Here is a 21,983-nt window from a genome sequence, read left to right as displayed (position 1 = left end):
TGAAAAAAACAGATTTATCATTGAAAACACATGTGCGGCATGTGAATTAGACAGGGGAACATCTAGGCTTTTTTTAATCAATGAACTTCACTCACTTAAAGATACTTACATTAAGGAAGAACAAAATGTGTATAAGATTAAACCTGATCAAATATTTGACTTCCTAGCCTTCTACTATGGAAAGAATACACTCCATTGCTTGATAAGGAATGCGGACAGTGGTTTAATAAAGGAAAGATTTCTATTAGAAAGAAAGGATGAGATGGATCAGTTTATTACTGTTATACCTCCTGATTATCACGAGATGTACATAAAGAGAATGATTGATGACTGGTCAAAGGGAAAATTACAGGATGTATTTAGTAACATCAATATGAAGATACCACAGTTTAGACTGACATTTCTTTCCCATCTTAATACCCTTGATATATCTTACCAGAGAGAGCTGGCACTTATGGGTGAAGGCGATGATGGTACCTATGATTCTGTTTTGTTACATTGTTGCTATATAGGAGATGTTTCTTTGGTTGAGTGGTGTTGTATTCAAGGTGTTGATGTAAACAGGTGCACACATGATGACCAGTCACCGGTATTGATTGGGTGCAAACATGGTCATACAGAAATAGTAAAGATGTTGTTAGACAAAGGAGCAGACTATAATAAATGTGATTGGAAGGGTCAGTCACCTGGTATAATTGCTTTTGAACATTGTCGCACAGAAATTATAAAGATGTTTTTAGACAGAGGAGCCGACTATAATAAATTTGACAGGTGGGGTCAGTCACCTGTAATAAAAGCTTCTAATCGTGGTCATACAGAAATGGTTAAGATGTTGTAAGACAACGGCGCTGACTATAATGGATGTGACAGTTGGGGTGATTCACCTTTAATGAAGGCTTGTGAACATGGTCATTTAGAAATAATAAAGATGTTATTAGACAGAGGAGCAGACTATGATAAATGCGACGATGACGGCCAGTCACCTGTATTAATAGCTTGTCAACATGCCCTTACAGAAATAGTGATGATGTTATTAGACATAGGAGCAGACTACAATAAATGTGATAAGAGGAGTCAGTCACCTGTAATGAAGGCTTGTGAACTTGGTCATACAGAAATAGTAAAGATGTTGTTAGACAGAGGAGCAGACTGTAATATATGTGATAGGAAGGGTCAGTCACCTGTATTGAAGGCTTTTGAAAATAGTCATACAGAAATAGTAAAGATGTTGTTAGACAGAGGAGCAGACTATAATAAATGCGACAGTGACGGCCAGTCACCTGTATTAATAGCTTGTCAACATGCCCTTACAGAAATAGTGATGATGTTATTAGACATAGGAGCAGACTACAATAAATGTGATAAGAGGGGTCAGTCACCTGTAATGAAGGCTTGTGAACTTGGTCATACAGAAATAGTAAAGATGTTGTTAGACAGAGGAGCAGACTATAATAAATGCGACAGTGACGGCCAGTCACCTGTATTAATAGCTTGTCAACATGGATATATAGAAATAGTGAATATGTTATTAGACAGAGGAGCAGACTACAATAAATGTGATAAAAGGGGTCAGTCACCTATTATGAAGGCTTGTGAACTTGGTCATACAGAAATAATAAAGATGTTGTTAGACAGAAGATCAGACTGTAATAAATGTGACAATCAAGGTAAATCACCTGTTATGAAGGCTTGTGAACTTGGTCATACAGAAATAGTAAAGATGCTGTTAGACAACGGAGCAGACTATGATGCTTTTCGCAGGAGGGATCAATCACCTATAAACAAAGGTAGAAAGTTTGGTTATACTAAAATAGTTAAGATTATGTTAGACCGAAAAGCAAGCTATCATATATTTGGAAGAAGGGATCAGTCACCTGTTTTGATAGCTTGTCAACATGGTCATACTGAAATAGTAAAGATGTTATTAGACAGAGGAGCAGACTATAATAAATTTTACAGGGGGGATCAGTCACCTGTAAACGAAGGTGGTGAATTGGATTATAAAGCAAAAGAAGAGATGATGTTAGACCTAGGAGAAACCTTTGGTTTATTTGACAGATTGGATCAGCTACCTGTATTGATAGCTTGTAAGCATGGTCATACAGAAATAGTAAAGATGTTGTTAAACAAAGGAGCAGACTGTAATATATGTGATAGGGACGGTCAGTCATCTCTATCGACGGCTTGTAAATTTGGTCATACTAAAATAGTAAAGATGTTGTTAGACAGAGGAGCAGACTATAATATATGTGATAGGGACGGTCAGTCACCTCTATTGAAGGCTTGTAAATTTGGTCATACAGAAATAGTAAGGATGTTGTTAGACAGAAGAGCAGACTATAATAAATGCAACGATCATGGTAAATCACCTTTTATGAAGGCTTGTGAACTTGGTCATACAGAAATAGTAAGGATGTTGTTAGACAGAGGAGCAGACAACAATAAATGTGATGAAGATGGTCAATCACCTTTAATGAAGGCTTGTGAATATGGTCATACAGATATAGTAAGGATGTTGTTAGACAGAGGAGCAGACTGCAATATATGTGATGAAGACGGTCAGTCGCCTGTAAAGATAGCTTCACAACAGGATCATAAAGAAATAGTAAAGATGTTAGTAAACAGGGAAGCAGACTTTAGTCCATGTGATAAGTGGAGTCAGTCACCTGCAATAATGGCTGGTGAAAATGATTATACAGAAAAGGACGGTAAGGGTTAGAAATGTTGAATGTTAAATTCTTCTGAAAGCGACTTAATCCAGATGATTGATTTTTTTTTGGGGGGGGGGGGGGGGGGGGGGGGGGGGTTAAAAATGAAAACGTTTTTTAAACACACTATATACATTATGAATCAAGCAAAAATGTAAATCTGGTTTCTTGTCAGAAGTCTGAAATCTGGATGTAAAACTTTCAGTCATTGGTAATTTGCTGAGATTTCGAAAGCAATGCCAATAGAAAAATTTTATTCAATGATTACTTCTTGTAACTATATAACTACCTGTCAAAATCATGAAAATTACAAATTAAAACATTTGTAGATACTATATATACAGTGTATCTGTAAAAGGTCACCATAGTCATGCTATTTGGTATATTGAAAGATAGTGTACCTGTCTGTATGTCGAAGTAAATTTCCTATGACATTGATATCATTTTCATGGAATGATTATAAGGTGGACATAGATATATGAAGATGTGGTATGACTGCCAATGAGACAACTCTCCATCCAAGTCACAATTTGTAAAGGTAAACCATATATGTTTCATTTAACAGCATTGAAGTTTCCTCATTAATAAGGCTGCTTCTCAGATATATACTTTTAGTAAACTATATTTGGGGTATAGAATGATTGTACCACCTCAACATAACATCAATGATCAATGCAAATAAGGTCAAGTTGAAACGAACCCTATAGAACAGATATGACATCTTTATACAATCATTCTATACCCCAATTATATAAACAAGGATACACACATCAAAATATCTCATGATTTTTTATGACAATTATTGAATTAAATGTAAAAATTAGAAGATGTTGAATAATTGCTTATGAGAAAACTCTCCACCAAATGACCAAAAAAACATTAAGCAACTACAGGTCACCGTGTGGCTTGCAACAGTGAGCAAAACCCATTCTGCATAGCAAGCTCTAAAAGGCCAAAAATAACAAATGTAAAGGCCTGATTTCTATACAAAACAATAAACAAAAAAACAAAGATGATATATAGCAACAAACGACAATCACTGAATTACGGGCTATTGCATTGGGACAGGCAAATACAGAATATGGCAGGATAAACATGATTGGGGAATCCGGTCCCACCCACCCCTAACTTGGGATAGAGTAACAGCACAACATAAGACTATAAAAATCAGTTGAAAAGGGCTTAACTCATCAGATTTATACAAATCACAAACATGACTAACAGAAACACAAAGTACAGATCTAAGAGAACTCGCAGCTACTATAAGCTAGTTCAGAGCCAATAATAACTAAAACCCAATCATGTTTCTAAGACTAAAATGTTGAAAGCCTTGAAATTTAAGTTAATCACAGTATATCAAATTTGGTCTATTCATCAGACAAAACAGAAATTTAATTCCAAACCTAACAATTTCAATTTCTTTATTTATTTATAGCTAGAAGCTCTGCACCATTGGATGTTCTCTGTGATGGCATTCATCTTGTATGTTTTACGGACACTAGACTTGATATGAAATGTGTCTATCATGCAAACAGTTTTGTAAAAGAAAAAACAACCTTACGTGGCAAGTATAAATTTTGAATTGTCTCACCTTAGAATTATCTATATTTAGTCTGCAAATTTGTAATATTCAGTTGACCTGACTGTCAGATTTTTTGATTAATTTCCTGCTTTTTGTCTCGTCTCCTGGAAGTTGGAAAAAAATTTAGAATTAGGCGAAAAAAATAGAATTAGGCGTGCTGCTTCTTGCGAGTCCAGCTGCTTCAACAATCTATTAGGGAGTAATGGGATCGGTTAAAGGAGAAACACTAGTGGAAGGTTAATGATATTTGATATTCAGTTGTATTTGCATTGGCACATCTCATTTTCATGGGGATATTGTGGTCCCCTCTCCCTCAGTCATGTTCTGTTGACTTTGAAACCTTTGCATAGTTTAGATGATAAAGTTTGTTATAAGGTCAGTTTCAGATGAACCATTTACAGAATTATGCTATGCAGTTGCATTAGCATTGGGTCAATATGCCCAATTCATTTCAGGTTGGCAAAAATGGTAGTCTTTTCTTCCATTTCTCTGTCCTTATCGTAAACCTGGATACAGATTATGGCTTATATCGAAGCTGAAACATTTGCAAAGATGTGGTTAAATTTTTGGGGTACAAAGTGAGATTATTTTTTTTTACAAATGTGGAAACCGGCAGGCCCATGTAATGAGTATCTGGTATCGGATCGTGAATGTATTTGATTGTAATTCTACTTCAAAATCTGTGAAAAATCCGCTTTATTTTCAAAGTGCGGAACAAATCCGGGAAAAAAGTATGTCTGTCAAAACGATGCAACTTTCTCAATTATATTGTGCAATAAGATAAAAGAAAATATGTAGTACTTTATGAGAAAACACAAAAGGCGCAACACAAGTCTTTGGGATTCATTAAAAAAACACGTTTTGTACTTATAATGGTCACATTCCAAAAAGTAGAACAACAAAAATACCGAACTCCGAGGAAAATTCAAAACAGAAAGTCTGTAATCAAATGGCAAAATCAAAGGCTCAAACACATCAAACGAATGGATAACAACGGTCATATTCCTGACTTGGTACAGGCATTTTCTTATGTAGAAAATGGTGGATTAAACCTGGTTTGATAGCTAGCTAAACCTCTCACTTGTATGACAGTCGCATACAATTCCATTATATTGACAACGATGTGTGAACAAAACAAACAAACATAATATGTAAAAATGTCAAAAATAGAGGTACAGCAGTCAACATTGTGTTATAATCTTAATCACTATAAAAACAAACAAATATGTAACAAAGAAACACTAAAAGGCATATAGACAAAGTACCTTACCAAAAATGAAAGACAAGAATACAAAAATTTACCATAGCACTATTACACAATGACGGTATGTATAAGTACAGAGCCACGTCAAATGGATAGCCCCAAACATAGACTAAACAGTAAAAGTAATATTCATGAAGACAAATAAAAGAGTACTTTAACACGTTATCAAGATGATAAACAACCTCAGTACCCAGAATCTATACTCCAAGACCATCGTGTATTATTTGTGAAGTTAAAACGGAATATTTATCAACAATGTCTTAGTATCTTCCGATGAACTTTTTTTAGAAAAAGGACGAGACGTCTTTGACATACCCCTGGTTCATCAATTTTCTACTCAGACACTGGTGACGTTTTACAAAGTCTGAGTAGCAGCTGCAGGCTCTTGCATATCGAATCAGTTGAGAAATATATATCCCATATGCAGGTGAAGTTGGTATATTGCTACTGAGGTGGGGGAAATTGTTAATTTCTAAATTAAAATCGTCTCGTTTGTCATAGATTCTGATACTGAGATGACCGCGTATTTCGAATTCGAGGTATAAGTCTAAAAATGAGGCGGAAGAAGCCGTGTCTGTTGTTTCTTTAATATCTAGTTCTAGGGGGATATATTAATGGAACCTAATCAGAAAAGTTTGGATTGTTAATGGAAAGAACATCATCAATATATCTAAATGATATAATGATATATTTGAAACTGAATCTTTGGTGTGTCAGTACAGCAAAATAAAAGTATTTTTGTCCTTGAACCCGTTCATTTTGTTTTTATACGACCGCAAAAATTTATTTACGTCGGATAATCTATGATGTCGTCGTTGTCTGCGTCGGCGTCGTCCGAAGACACATTTGGTTTCCGGACAATAACTTTAGTTTAAGTGAATTAAATTAAATTTTACCAGAAGTTTCAATACCACAAAAGGAAGGTTGGGATTGATTTTGGGGGTTATGGTACCTACAGTTTAGGAATTAGGGGCCAAAAACAAGCATTTTTGTAGTTTCCGGACAATAACTTGTGTGTAAGTGTATGGATCTCTCTGATTGTACCACAAGGTTCCACATCACAAAGGGAAGGCTGGGATTGAGTTTGGGGGTAATTGCCCAAAACGTTCAGGAATTAGGTGCCAAAAATTGACCAAAAACAAGCATGTTTCCAGACAATAACTTGTGTTTAAGTGTATGGATCTCTCTGAAATTCTACTGCAAGATACCATACCTCAAAAGGAAGGCTGGGATTGAGTTTGGGGGTAATTACTCCAAAGGGGGTTCAAAAAAAAGTTTTTGAGATGGATTTTTTTTTTTTCATAATTATGTCCCCGCCGAAGCGGAGGGGGCATTAAGTTTTACCCTTGTTCGTCTGTCCGAACGTCCCAAAATTGGTTTCCGTTCTCTAACTAAAATTTGCCTCAACTAAATGTTATCAAACTTATACACAATGCTTATTACCACAAAACACAGATCAAGTTTGAATTTTAGTGGCGTCACTTTAACCGTTCTAGAGTTATGCTCCTTTATAAGTGGAAAAATAGCAAAACTTTTCATATCCGTTCTCTAACTTAAGTTTGCCTCAACCAAATGTTATGAAACTTATACACAATGCTTATTACCACAATACACAGATCAATTTGAATTGGCGTCACTTTTACTGTTCTAGAGTTATTTCCCTTTACAAATGGAAAAATTGCTAAATGTTTCATTTTTTTTCTAAATATATCAATGATGTCATTGTTCAAGTAATTTTTAAATTGGAGTTATCTTCCTTTGTCCATGATTATAGTTGAATCAACTACAATCAATGCTTTATACAATGCAATGTTTAATTTTGCCTTCCACTGATAAAACACAGATCAAGTTGAATTTGGATAGTGTCACTTTAACCATTATTGAGTTATGCCTCTTTATAAATCGAAAAATTGGAAAATTTTTAGTTTCCGTTCTGTAACTTGCCCCAACCAAACATGAAACCTATACACAATACTTATTACTACAAAACTAAGATCAAGTACAATTTTTTACTTTAATTCTTTCTGATTTATATATAAAAGCAAAAAATACTGATATGACAGGAGATACACACCAAACAGGATGCGTAAATTATTATATTAAGTATTGTGCAAGAAATCTTTAATTGCATAGAATTGCGCAATAGCAAGAACTCTTCAATTGCACAGTATTGCGCAATAACAAAAAAGTTTCAACTGCACAGTATTGCGCAATAGCAAGAAATCTTCAAATGCACAGTATTGTGCAATAGCAAGAAATATCCAATTGCACAGTATTGCACAATAGCAAGAAATATCCAATTGCGCAATAGCAAGAAATCTTCAATTGCACAGTAATGTGCAATAGCACAGTATTGCGCAATAGCAAGAAATCTTCTATTGCACAGTATTGCGCAATAGCACAGTATTGCACAGTAGCACAATATTGCACAATATCACAGTATTGCGCAATAGCACAGTATTGTACAATATCACAGTAAAACGCAATAGCAAGAAATCTTCAATTGAAAATTAATACAAATATTTTAACCCATTTCAAATTTTTAAGAAATTTCACCACATTTATTTTGTGTATTTGATATACTTGCAACTTGTTGAAGCGTTTAATTATTTCAATGAAAACGAACATTAATGCTATCATTTATTTCACTTTTTTTTAATTCAACACTTTTCCTTAAGGTGTATCATCGGTATATATTTCCTCAGATAGAATTTTCTTATACTTTGTCAAAATAAAGATTTTACTATGCTTTTATAGAAATATGACAAAAAGTATGGGTCACTGAGCTATTTTTCAAGCTACAAGACGTGCAAAATTGCCCAAATTTGCATAGATTGTCCATGAAAAATCATTTTTGTGAATTAAAAGAAATCTTTGAGATAGAATTTTGAAATAAAATATGAGAAGATAGGTTTTATAACAACATGAACAAACATTTAAGAAAATAAAAAGAAAAAATGATGTCACCAAACTTGTTTGCTTGCTGCAAGTAAAGATGAAAATGTCACTACCATTCTAGTATAAAAAAAAATACCATAAAAGTTATCTCCCCTTTAATATCTGAAAAATTGATTCTTAAATCACAAATATTGGTATTTGTTTAAACATTTTGGATAATGCAATAAATCACTTATTTTTCATTAAACAAATTAACAGTCGTACACATAAATTGCAAATCTGTCTCAAAATTTGCAGATTTAGGCAAAAAACTAGACCAATTGTGTACTGCTATTGTACAACCCAAGATGGTGGTATACAGTAAATCTACCATAAAAGTTGTGTATATACATATCTGTAATGCTTAATGCATCCACCATGGAAAAATATGCATGTGTACGCTTTTTTATTGTTGTTGTGTGAAGGTTGTTAACGATTATAGCCCTATTCACCAACAAAAGAGAACCGGAATGAGTCGTGCAAATCCAGTATTTGCTATACCAATTACAAAAATAAATTATCATAAAAAATAAGTTGAATAAACTGAATGTGACTTTTTTCCATTGAAATACTGGCTATTTTAAGCATTACTGTCAAGTTTTGTCATAACCAGTTCAATAGTTTGTGAAAAATCTAGTATAATGTAAGACGACATCTACAGCGATTCGAGCAAAATTTCTTCCAAAAATCCCAATCAAGCCGCATCATGAAAGAATATAGTGTGGACCAATAAATGATCGTATATTTATCTCATATGCCTACAAACAGTTGAATGTGATATAAAAGATGACTTGAGGATGACAAATACCACTAATTGACCTCTTTGTCTTCATTATAAGGTCTCTTTTGGTCCATTTATACCTCTCATTTCCTAAAAATTTCAACTTTTTGAATTGAAGTATTCAAGATGAATGAACTATCCGTATAAAAGTTTACTGACTCCAAGGAGGTCTCAATAAGTCCTTACGTAAGACTTGAATTTACACCGCATTCTAAAGAGGGACATAAAAAGCTTCTCTTTTAGTGAATAATTTGTTGTTACTGCTTTAAAAATATTTTCATTTACTTATAACTATATATTTATTGAAGTATTACTTAGGAAAAAGTTTTCTATTATAGTAGAATATATGAACTAAGGAGAAAAAGTCAGAAAAAGCTCCCCAAAACACTGAATATGGCTTGCTCTGTCTACTAATTTTCATGGTAAAGTCCTATTTCAAGGCAATTTTCTCATAAAATATGTTTTTGAGACTCGATCCACTCAGAATATTTCATTTTTGTAATATTTCACTTAAATAGCATGAAATTTTAACAAATGAGAGTACTCACAAGGGCAGCTTTCCATATTAGGTGTAATACCACCATTGATTTTCCCCTATGAGTCTTTGTTAAATTTGCACTTTTCAAAAAATTGTCCAGAAATTATCTTTGTTTCAAATAAAGAAATACTTGGCATGGGTAAAGTTTTGTCCTGTCCAGTACTATAGATAAAATTTCACATAACATTTCATTGCATGTAAGAAAATAACCGTCACTGATAGTTAACCAATCAAATTGTCACCTCTTTTTACCTGTGTACAAGCTTTAGTAACCATGTATTCTCAAGTTTCTAAAATATTCTATAGAAACACAAAATAAAGAAATAATGGTGCTTTGAAACACCCAAGACATATGTTTATGACACAGAAATTTTTTACTGCAATAAAATGAAGGATTAATTTCCTACAACTGTCAAATTCAAAGGAATATTTTTTTTCGACCCTTTTTCGTAATCAACCGGATGTGACGTACTATGATTTGGTGGTATTACACCTATAATAAAAGAATGATTTGAATGTTTTCGTAGCATCAGATCTTTCACAATCCTTTTCACGATCTTCAAAAATGCGGTACGCGATCTTTCACGATCCGAAAAAATCAAATTTTTGTAAATATTTCATTGTTTGCAAAATTTCTGATTATGCTAACGCAAACTAAGTTTAAGAACCATTCGAATCAATAAAATGGAATGACATGTTTGTAAACATAGTTAATGTCATTTAAATGTCAAGGAGCAATCTGCCTTTTTGGAGTTAAGGTTTTGGTGTACTATTAAACCTTGATTTTTCTCAGATACTGATCATAATGTTGAACCATTTTGACAGACAGTTTTATTTTTTTGTAAATTTGTCCGTATTATTCATTAAATTAGATTAGTAATTGACCCTTGAATATGTTTTCTCGTGGAACAGTTTTTGTTTAAATCGCAGGGGAACGGGTAGAAATAGGATTCAACTGCAAAATATTTTACAGTCGCAAGCTGGCAATGAGGATAATAAAATATTTTTGTCGAGCCGAAATATTTGTCGCCTTAGACGAAAACCGTTAAAATGAGTCCCTGTTTTTACTCCCGCCACTTGTATTTGGTGTATGGAATGTTTATTAGGTGTGAATGTCTGTCCGACAGGTATAATCTGACTTTGACATCATTTTTATGGTCCATTTTTATGTTAAGTTTTTGTGCTGTAGTCTGTTATTCAATTACCATAAGCAATAGGTCAACTCTGTTTGGTGTACGGGATAATTATAAGGTAAAATGTTTGTCTGATATGATTTCTCTGACCTTAACCTCATTGCAATGGATCTTTAAAAATTGTTAGTTTAAGTGATACTTGTAGTAAAATCTTTATCTTTAAGACTTTCAACATGAAAACAATGGTTAGTCAAACAGGCGAGACATTTCAGAATGTGCACTCTTGTGGTATTTGGTATGCAGTTTTCATTTCAAAGTAAGTTATTTGGCTCTGCACATTCAGTCATAATTCATTGACTTTTGATGTTTTGCATAATTTACATGTTTAAGTATTGTCATTGTAGTTTCAACATTTGCATTATACTATCAAGATTACATAATGGTAAATCATATATGTGTGTTAACAGTGTTTATTTTAAATACTTTGAATTTGTATTGGCAGAACTTTGCATTTTTGTTTCTTTTGTTCCTTCAAATCCCCAACATTTGCCACCATGGCCAAAATATTCAGTGTGTAAAATGTAAGTAATTGTCCAACATCTTGAAAATAGATAGAAAGGACCTGCCTGGCAAACATGCTCAGAACAACTAGACCAATCATCTTTTATTTTTGTTATTGAAGTACAAGATTTACAAATAGATAAATAAGAAGATTTGGTATCATTGCCAATGAGACAACTCTCCAATAGTTACCAAATAACGTGGAAGTAAACAACCATAGGTTACTGTACGGCCTTCAACAATGAGCAAAACCCTAACATTACAGGGTGCTGCAAAAGGTTCTGCCATGACAAAACAAAATAACTGCCTTCTTTATTTACAACGCAGTACATGAAAAAAAATCAAATATGATATGCAGCAACATAAACAACTACTGAATTACAGGCTCCTGACGGGTACATACAGAATATGGCAGAATATGGCAGAGTAAAACATGTTTGCGGGCACCCAACCTTCCCCTTACCTGAAGATGTTTCATATACTAAGCGTCATACTACAGTTACATTGAAAAATAATAAAACATATACAGGATATCTGAAAGGTTGGCCTAATTCCGGAATAATAGCGCGAAATTTTTTATAGACGATTTATGTTGAAATTACATACTTTCCAATCAAAGGGGAGTGTGTAACCTATTCTTTTTCTGAATCTGGCACCGATACTGATACGATAAACAGATTTAAAGACTTCAATAAGAAAATTTGTAGAAAATTCAGATATGCCGCCTTTATCATTTTAAAAAGGTTGTGCCATTATGGTCATTGCAAGGCAATATTTCGATTCTTGATTTAAACAGCTGGGTTGCATTGCGATTAAATCGCCTTCACCATGTTAGTTTAAGAATACAAAATTAATTCACCAAAATAGGACACAAAGAGGGAATAACATAAAAAAACGATTTGACTTGAAACATCAGTAAAATAGGATACTAGTTTAATTTTTTTTTACTGATCAATTACCTTATTTATGAAAAAATCTTGATAAGTCTAATTCGGTATGTCCCATAAGAGGAAAGTGGGAAGGGATTGTTGTTATGACATTTGGAACATCCCTCGTCATCTGTGAAACAAATATTTCATAACGACTAACCAACTCGTGATGGCGTCTTGTTTTGATCTATTTTTATGTCCCACCTAGGGACATTATGTTTTTCGGTCTGTGCGTCCGTTCGTTTGTTCGTTTGCCCGTCTGTCCCGCATCAGGTTAAAGTTTTTGGTCAAGGTAGTTTTTGATGAAGTTTAAGTCCAATCAACTTGAAACTTAGTACACATGTTTACTATGATATGATCTTTCTAATTTTAATGCCAAATTAGAGTTTTGACCCCAATTTCATGGTCCACTGAACATAGAAAATGATAGTGCGCGCTTCAGGTTTAAGTTTTTGGTCAAGGTAGTTTTTGATGAAGTTTAAGTCCAATCAACTTTAAACTTAGTACACATGTTCACTATGATATGATCTTTATAATTTTAATGCCAAATTAGAGTTTGACCACAATTTCACGTGTTTGGAATGTTTTTTAAGTTGTACATATCTGTCTTACATGTTACTGACCAATATCATTTATCATAGGTCAACTTTATTTGGTGTATGGAAATATAATTTGTCATTCTTGCACGTTTTATTTGACCTTGACCTCATTTTTACGGTTGATAGCTCAGTGTTATGATTTTGTGTTTTGTTCTGTTTTTCTTAAAGTATAAGCAATAGGTCAACTATATTTGGTGTATGGAATGATTGTAAAAGACACTGTTGACAAGCGGATGATGGTAACTGAAGTTACCACAATCCAAATATGGCGGAGGGGAATCCCCGTAAGATCTTTCCCTCTTAATTTCTTTGTTTTTACATAAATGTGGCTAACATTACTCAGCCGTCGTTTGGTTATTAACATTTGCAATGAGTCTGTAAAATAATAACCTTAAACAGCTGTCCGTTACTGAGAAAATTGAAAACAATAAAAATGCGATGATGATGGTAACTCCAAGATGGGATGGTGGTAACTGTCGATCAAAATAGTTAGGAGATGATGGTAACTTTTATATCACACGAGGTTTCTTTTCAAATATACAGTGTTTTACATCACTTTACATGAAATGAAACACAATAACCCATCTTAACTGAAACCACTATATTATAGTATAGACCAATACTAGCGCAAAAGACAAAAAAGTGTCGGGGAAACAAATTAAAATGTTTTGTAAAATGAAACTGTCTTTAATGCAACTATTTCACAAACAGTGTTGTAATACCAACTAAAAAACTATATATGTTTCAACAAAGAAGCAAATAATTAAACAAATGAAAAATTTAAAAGGATAAGCCTTAAACAGATTTATATGCAATTCCTGTTTCTTGTTAAAAATGAATAGATATAGGAGTTTTATAAAAAAAAAAAAAGAAAAAAGAAAAAAAAACATTTTACTTTGAGGTAATGAAGGAAAATCAAAAGTTAAACATATTTCAAGAAATGCTAGGCATAAGAGAATGCCTTCTTATGGCATCACAATATGGGGTGGGGACTTTTTTTGGGAATCCGAGATTATGCGGTTTTAAGCTCGGAATTTCGAAATTGATCCTTTTGGGATACGGGAATTCCTATTTCAAATTTCAGAATGTCGGGATTAAAATTTCTTTAAATTCGGGGCCTCTGGATTTCAAGCTTTTAAACTTTTGGATTTCGGGATCAAAGCCCCTCCTCCCCTCCTCAATATAGTAGGTTTGGGAAACAGAAACAGGAAATAAACATATAATTGTGTTCAGCTTTAAAGTGAAACCAGAGAGGAATCTCTGGAAAACATTTCATACCATTCAAACTTGTCGGACACACATCCTTTAAATCGCATCATATTAATTACAACTATTAGGTGTATATGTGAGTTAAATTCGCAAATTCCTGAAACAAAATGTAAGCCCCAATCATTCCATATTTTTCATTTTCTAAGTTCATTGCCGGAAAGGTATTGTTTTCCCTATTGATATCTCAAAAATCATATCCCCACACATCCACATTTATCAAAGCATATAGTGAATAGAAGGAATCGTATACACATTTTATGTTTTAAATAAATAAAAAACAGAAATTCTAGATGTTCTGTAATGAATACATTAAAAGCAATTATCAATTTTAAGGACTTTAATGGTGCAGATAAATAATTTTAAAATGAGTGTAGACCAGTGTACAATATAAAAAAAAATTACCACAATCAAGCTTCTTTCACTTTCGTTGGTGACTTCCATAGTATTGTCTTTTCGATAGAATACAAAAATATCAATGGTGAATATATATATATATATATTATGAAATTGGTTATATATAAAGACCCAGAACGCTACTCAGTGGCGGATCCAAAAAGTGGGGTGCCGGGGATTGACACCCCCTTTTTATTGGAAAATTTGTCTTTTTTATGTGACAAATTGACAAAAAATGTTAAATAAGGTACTAGCACCCCCCTTTTTTCTGAGAAACCCTGGCTAGCACACCCTCTTTTTTTCATAGTGTCTGGATCCGCCCCTGATACAGATACGTAGTACTTACTCAACTATGGGTCATAATATAGGACGAAATACGTAACGTAACTTAATTTAAGGGTAAGGGGGCCCATATATCACTGCTAAAACTGTACTTAGTTTGTCGTTTTATACAACCTTATGGCAAGTTACCACCATCCCAGAAATCAGTTACCACGATCTTTCAAAAATAACATGAACAGTTACCATCATCAACGTACTTTTTTCACTCTCTATTTTCTAAGTAACGGACAACTGTTTAATATTAATATTTTACGGACTCATTGCAAATGTTAATAACCAAACGACGGCTGAGTAATATTAGCCACATTTATTTAAAAACAAAGAAATTAAGAGGGAAAGATCTTACGGGGATTCCCCTGCGCCATAATGGGATCGTGGTAACTTCAGTTACCATCATCCGCTTGTCAACAGTGAAAAGAGGGACGAAAGATACCAGAGGGACAGTCAAACTAATAGATCGAAAACAAACTGACAACGCCATGGCCAAAAATAAAAAGACAAACCGACAAATAATAGTACAGATGACACAACATAGAAAACTAAAGACTAAGCAACACGAACCCCATCCAAAACTGGGTGTTATCTCCGGTGCTCCGGAAGGGTAAGCAGATCCTGCTCCACATGTGGCACCCGTCGTGTTGGTTATGTTATTACAAATCCGGTAAATAGTATAATTCGATAGGTCACATTCGTGAAAAGGGAAGGGTATTGTAGTTACGACATAAGGAACATAATTATCCGATATCGTCTGTGAAACGGTTAATCCATAACGGTCATCCAACTCGTGATGGCGTCCGTAAAATTTACGAAGGGATGATTTCAACTTCACCATTTGGAACTCTTGGTTTAATAGCTTCCTTGTGAGCAGCAATCCTCTATCAAGGAAATCATGATAGGAAATACAAGCCCGGGAATATCGTATCAATTGGGAGATATATACTCCGTATGCAGGCGCTGCTGAAATGTTGCTACATAGAAATGGAAAGTTCACAATTGGGAAGCTGTAATCATCTCTTTTGTCGTAAAGTTTTGTTTTCAACCGACCCTCATTGTCAATTTCTAGATGTAAGTCAAAATATGAGGCAGACTTATTGTATCTGTAGTATCCTTTATCTCTAGTTCGATGGGATAGATTCGTTCAACATAGTCACCAAATGTTGTATTATTTAGTGAGAGAACATCATCTATATAGCGGAACCTAAAGTTTAAGGATATTGCTAACTTTTTATCTTTCTTCCTAAGAAGTTCCTGTATGAAGTCAGCCTCATAATAATATAGAAACAAGTCGGCAAGAAGAGTGGCACAATTGGTTCCCATTGAAATTCCGACAGTCTGTTGAAAAACGCGTCCTCCAAACGTAACAAATATGTTGTCAATCAAGAAATCAAGCATCTTGATAATGTCAGTTTCAGAGAATTTTTTGTTTGAATCAGAGTGATTCTTTACAAAGTAGGATTTATCCCTCCCCAAGACAAGTTACTTGTATCTACGTTCGCCATTCTTTTAAATGAAACAAAGTAATACCAACTCTTTCAATTTGTCTTTTAGTTTGGATGGGGAATACTTGTGTAAAGTGTTGAAAAGTCAAATGTTTTAATACTATTGCAAGATGAGAGAGTCTTAGATTGTATGTACTCTAAAAGATCTTTGGAATTTTTTAGTATCCACATCTGATTCATGCCACCTCTAGAATAGGCAGTTTCACAATAACTTTGGAGCCCGGCTTTGATTGCTGATAAAATAGATGTTAATAATTTGGAACGAGGTTTCGTGGAGCACTTGGAAGATCCAGCAATATACCATTGTTTGTAAGGACACTTGTGTAGTTTAGGTATCCAATACAGTGATGGAAGATCCAGTTCTTCATCTTTGGTTGAAATTCCAAAGGAACATAGAACAGACCTATGATTATCCAGGATTTCCTCTTTGGTAAGTGTCGTGAGGGTATATGTTGAGTTTCCAAGTGAATTGTCAATATCTAATTCATTTATCAAGCAGTTTATGTAATGATATTTACACACAAACACGATGTTGTTTGGAGCTTTATCTGCGGGGACAACAACATATTTGTCATGGAGGTAGGACAAGTGTTTTGCAACATTTGGGTCTTTAAAAATTGACGAAGTGTGGGTATTGATAGACCCATTTAGTTTCTTAATTCGGATTTGTATCAACGACCTCACAGCCTTAATCCATTCGGAAAGAGTATCTACGTCTTCTTTCTTGCGTTTAGCCCATTGCCTGGCATAATCCTCGACTGAATCCATCAGTATTTTGAAGTTGTATTTCCAATTGATGGATTTAGGCTCACGATATTTCGGACCTTTGGATAACAAATTTCGCAGGGAAGTGTTATTGACAATGTTGAGGTCTCCGGTAATAACGTGGCCAGCTGGATTATATGTGAATTGGGAACTAGCACAGGTGCAATCAGGAGGTTTAGACTTGAAGTTGTCGATGTTGAAATCCTGCAAAACGTGTTTGTAATTGAAAATTTTAGTTGCAATTGGTTTGGTATGGGTATAAGAAATTATTGGTACAGACTGATCTATAAAATAAGGAGGTATTTTCGACTGAACTAATTTATGATTAAGGATATTGCCTAAGTTGGCGCCGTCGAGATCTTTGTTGGCAAAGGAAAGTTTGAGAAAAGATCTTTTCTATTTTTAATCTTTTCCAATGCGAACTGGTTTGAAAAGTCTGTGACTTGCAATATCCGAAATGATAGCTGTAAGTTTGTATTGGTTTGAATGAGGGTTTGTAGCAGTGGTTTCCGAACATAAATTGAACAGAGAATGAAGTTTTGAAAGGGGTAATGAATAAAGTTTCGTGCGAATGTAATGAATACCTAACGGCTTTTGTATAAATGGCAGCAAGTCATTAATAGAGATATCATGCAAAGAAGTTGATGTATGATGACGATGACCATGACTGCGTCTTCGTCGAGGAGTAGAGTTGAAAATATTCATCACATTCACCGAGCTACAGGAAGGACCAGATAGAATACCTATACCATCAATTTTGTCATTGCAACCATGTGGTGTCGCAGTTCCCAATAGTCGAATCCAGTAGTCCTCTTTTAGTCTACGGAAAAGCGTTGCAAGTTGAGGATTGTTAGTCTTGTGGTATATTTTTTCAATAATACGAACTGTCATAGAAACGATGGAATGATCAGGCTGATTAAAATGCTGGTACAGAATGTCGTTTGCATTGAGGTTGATATCTGATCTATGGCCGCACATACGTTTGTTTAGCCTTCCTTTCGTTTCACCGACGTAAACCAATCCGCAAAGGTTACACTCTAATCCGTAGACGACATTTATAGATTTACAATTCAGATCATCTTAACTTCTAGTAAAATAAGACTTTTTAGTTAAATTGCTAGTGAATTGAGCATCTGTTATTAAAATTTCACAAGTTTTGCAGCCATTTGTTCCACATTTCGAAATGAGACAGTGTTGTTCAGAGTCATCAAAATCCAAAATGTCTTCAAGGAGAACTGAAAATGGCTGTGTATGTGTACTATTGGTATTGTCACTAGTATGATGATCTGAATGGGTCATGTTTGGGATATTTGTCATGTCTGATGATGAGGGGACACCTGCCTTATCAGACGAAACCGTGTCCATGTAAGATGTACATTTATTTCTGGTTTGGTTTATCTGACCTTGACCTCATTTTTATGGTTTATTTGTCAATGTTAAGTTTTCATGGTTAAATTTTTTTGCTTGATACTATAAGCGATAAGTCGAAGATAATGCAGTGTGTGTCCGAGCGAGAACTTCTCTATGTTCATTTCTTTATGAATATTTATCTAAAACTCATATTTTACTATTCAGCCCATTCTACTATTTTGTCAGACGTCAGGTGCTACCCTGATATATCCTGTCTTTTGTTTTTGTCCTCTGGTTTTGTATTTTACGTATTTTGTCAGGTACTTGATGACGGATAGAGTTTGACGTCTTTAGTCGAACAGTTTTATCTTTATACTTTATTCAATTCCTGTGTGCTGGTTCATATTCTGGACGCCAGTCTTTGTTCCTTTCAATTGGAAATACGGATAACAAAAAACAACAAAAAATTATACTCAGAAATGAAAGAATACCAAATATCAAAAAGAGTATCTACACGTCTCAATCTTCAAAATCTAAAAATACTACAATCGCTAACATTTTTAATAATAAAAATCGTGGTTACCCTTCTATTGATAAGTGTCAAGCCAAAAAATGACTTACATGTCCCCGTCTTTCCACCAACAATACGATAAGGTCCACGTTTAATGGTCGCACATTTTCCTTAAATTTTGATACTGATATGAATTGAAAGACTAACAGTATTATCTATTTACTCACATGAAACAAACCGGGATGCGATATTCAGTACAGAGATGAAACTGGACGCTATTTATCTAAACGCACACAAGAACATCTTTATCGTTTTAAAAGACCCCATAAATTCAAAGGTATCATTTATCAACACCTTAAGAAGCACAATCATCCTATTATATATTTAACAGTTCAACCTTTAGAAGTAGTAAATAAGCAGCCTGGGGAATCTTATTCAAATATTGTACGATCACGGAAAATAATTGAATTAAATTGGATTAAAAAATTACAGACAGTCTATCCTCTCGGTCTTAAAGATGATATCATGGGAATCGGTAATCTATCAAGAATCGATTATGTTACCATTTTGGATATAGTTTCTAAATAAAGACAACAGTAGTATACCGCTGTTCAAAAGTCATTAATCGATTGAGAGAGAAAAAAATCCGGGTTACAAACTAAAACCGAGGGAAACACATCAACTTTAAGAGGAAAACAACGGAACAACAGAAACACTGAAGTGCAACAAAAACAAACTGTTCGACAAAACCGTTCTCATGGGCGTTGAATAAATCGCAATCAGAGAAAATTTCGTACTAACAGTACAAATATTTCGGACCTAATTACTATTTCAAAAAACAAGGACAGACATTATCTGTTAATCAAGCTCTATTCTTTACCTGTTAATAAATTACATCAAATTTGCAACACGATTCCATAGTGCAGTCCTATAAATGAAATCGTCCAAATTATAATTGCATAGTTATTCTAAACTGTTTCCCAAAGTTGGTCGCCCTGAAGAACATAAAAAACATTTTATTAAAATCAAATATGTCAATAAAGGTTTTGATTTTGTTATTATTGCCGGTATTTTTAATGATCATTCTGTTAAAGAACACATTCCTGGCTATTTTGATAATACTGAACTCCCTTTTATTTGTTATGTTTTCAAGAAATCTCCCCGGAAATATGTGTTTAGTTATAGCGAGGTGTGTGAAGATGTTAATATCAGTAACAATACACCTACGTCGTGAAATTGCAGTAATTCCGAATACTTTTATGGCCCCAGTTCCAATGTTATTACAGGAGACATTAACATCGTTCATGACCAGAGCTAAATCATTCCTCAGTAAAGGACCTAAATATCACCCCCTTCAATTATTTATTGGAATGAGTGTCGTAACATCATCCACGACTCTATCCGTACTTACTGCCCGAAATGGATAAGTCGAGAAAAAGGTGACAAAAAATCTATAGATTTTTTTTTAATTCAGTAATGAACATAGTTGATATTCGTATTTAACACTTTAAAGAACATTTGACTCCTAACAACAACCATAATCGCCCTATTTCTCGTATCAAACATAAGCTAAAAGAACTCGCCAAGGAATTTGTTTTTGTCCCGGCTGATAAGCCTGCTAATAATATCACTATTGTTTGACGTACATTTTACATTGAGTTTCTGCAAAAGGAAATCATGAACTCACCAACATTCCAACTGAATCCATTTTCGGAAAATGCACAAAACACCTTACAAATATAGATTTATTTCGTCTTCAAGCCATTGTTCCACTACTAAATTGTCTATTTTACTTACTAGTACACTTGGTACAATCAAAAACCTGGTAATAAATTGTTTAAAAAAGCCTTTGAAATTAGTGGATTTAATTACTTTTGGAGTGTCAAAAATTCGTTGGGAGTACTTGATGAAATGCATGCTTATATACTTTTCTACATTGGCTAGAGGTATAGGGGGAGGGTTGAGATCTCATAATCATGTTTAACCCCGCCGCATTTTTGCGCCTGTCATAAGTCAGGAGCCTCTAGCCTTTGTTAGTCTTGTATTATTTTTAATTTTAGTTTCTTGTGTACAATTTGGAGTTTAGTATGGCGTTCATTATCACTGAACTAGTATATATATTTGTTTAGGGGCCAGTTGAAGGACACCACCGGGTGCGGGAATTTCTCGCTGCATTGAAGACCTGTTAGTGACCTTCTGCTGTTGTCTGTTCTATGGTCGGGTTGTTGTCTCTTTGACACATTCCCCATTTCCATTCTCAATTTTATTATATTGGTGATTTTGAATCTGTTCAAAGTTTTGATTTTTCTGCACCATATACCACTTCGCCTCATAATCTTATCAAGAAACAATTCACACACCTAATTAAATGGGCATTTAAAAAGTCAGAATGCGAATATATATGTTCAAACTCATTTAGGTCATTTTTTAGTAACAACAAACAAAATATCTATGTCAATTGTTCCTTGTCACCATTTTATGTTATTTCACATCCAATCTTTTATGGTAGTATTCTATACAAAGCAAAATAAAATGTCGGCATTCACCTTCAAGGTAACCAAACCTTTAAATAGACTTATACAGAAGGGATATAGTTACGATACTGTTGTCAGGTCATTGAAGATGGCATATTTTAGTATTAGTATTGATTCACTCATAGGGTCTTTGCATCGGAAATAAACACATTCATTCTAAAACCAGTTGTTTGCATGATACGGCTTTTGTTCTTCTCATATATTTTATGATGGTATGATACTTAACCCCTAACAGGAGGGATTGCGCTTGATTTTCTTATAATGAAGACAAAATCTTTCAATCACTTT

The 21,983-nt window shown here is 34.1% G+C and overlaps 1 protein-coding gene across 1 annotated transcript; it reads left to right on the top strand.

Moving 5' to 3' along the window:
* The first annotated feature begins 842 nt into the window (after nucleotides 1-842).
* LOC127737185 (ankyrin repeat domain-containing protein 50-like) lies at nucleotides 843-2,719 on the top strand. Its single transcript, XM_052247717.1, has one exon. It carries the CDS (start codon nucleotides 890-892, stop codon nucleotides 2,717-2,719), a length of 1,830 nt encoding a protein of 609 aa, XP_052103677.1. The 5' UTR covers nucleotides 843-889.
* Nucleotides 2,720-21,983: the final 19,264 nt, after the last annotated feature.

This window comes from Mytilus californianus, unplaced genomic scaffold, assembly GCF_021869535.1.
Source record: "Mytilus californianus isolate M0D057914Y unplaced genomic scaffold, xbMytCali1.0.p SCAF_4, whole genome shotgun sequence".
NCBI classification, from domain to species: Eukaryota; Metazoa; Mollusca; class Bivalvia; order Mytilida; family Mytilidae; genus Mytilus; species Mytilus californianus.
The sequence above is the reverse complement of the archived record's forward strand: the minus strand, read 5'-3'. Positions and strand labels throughout refer to the sequence as shown.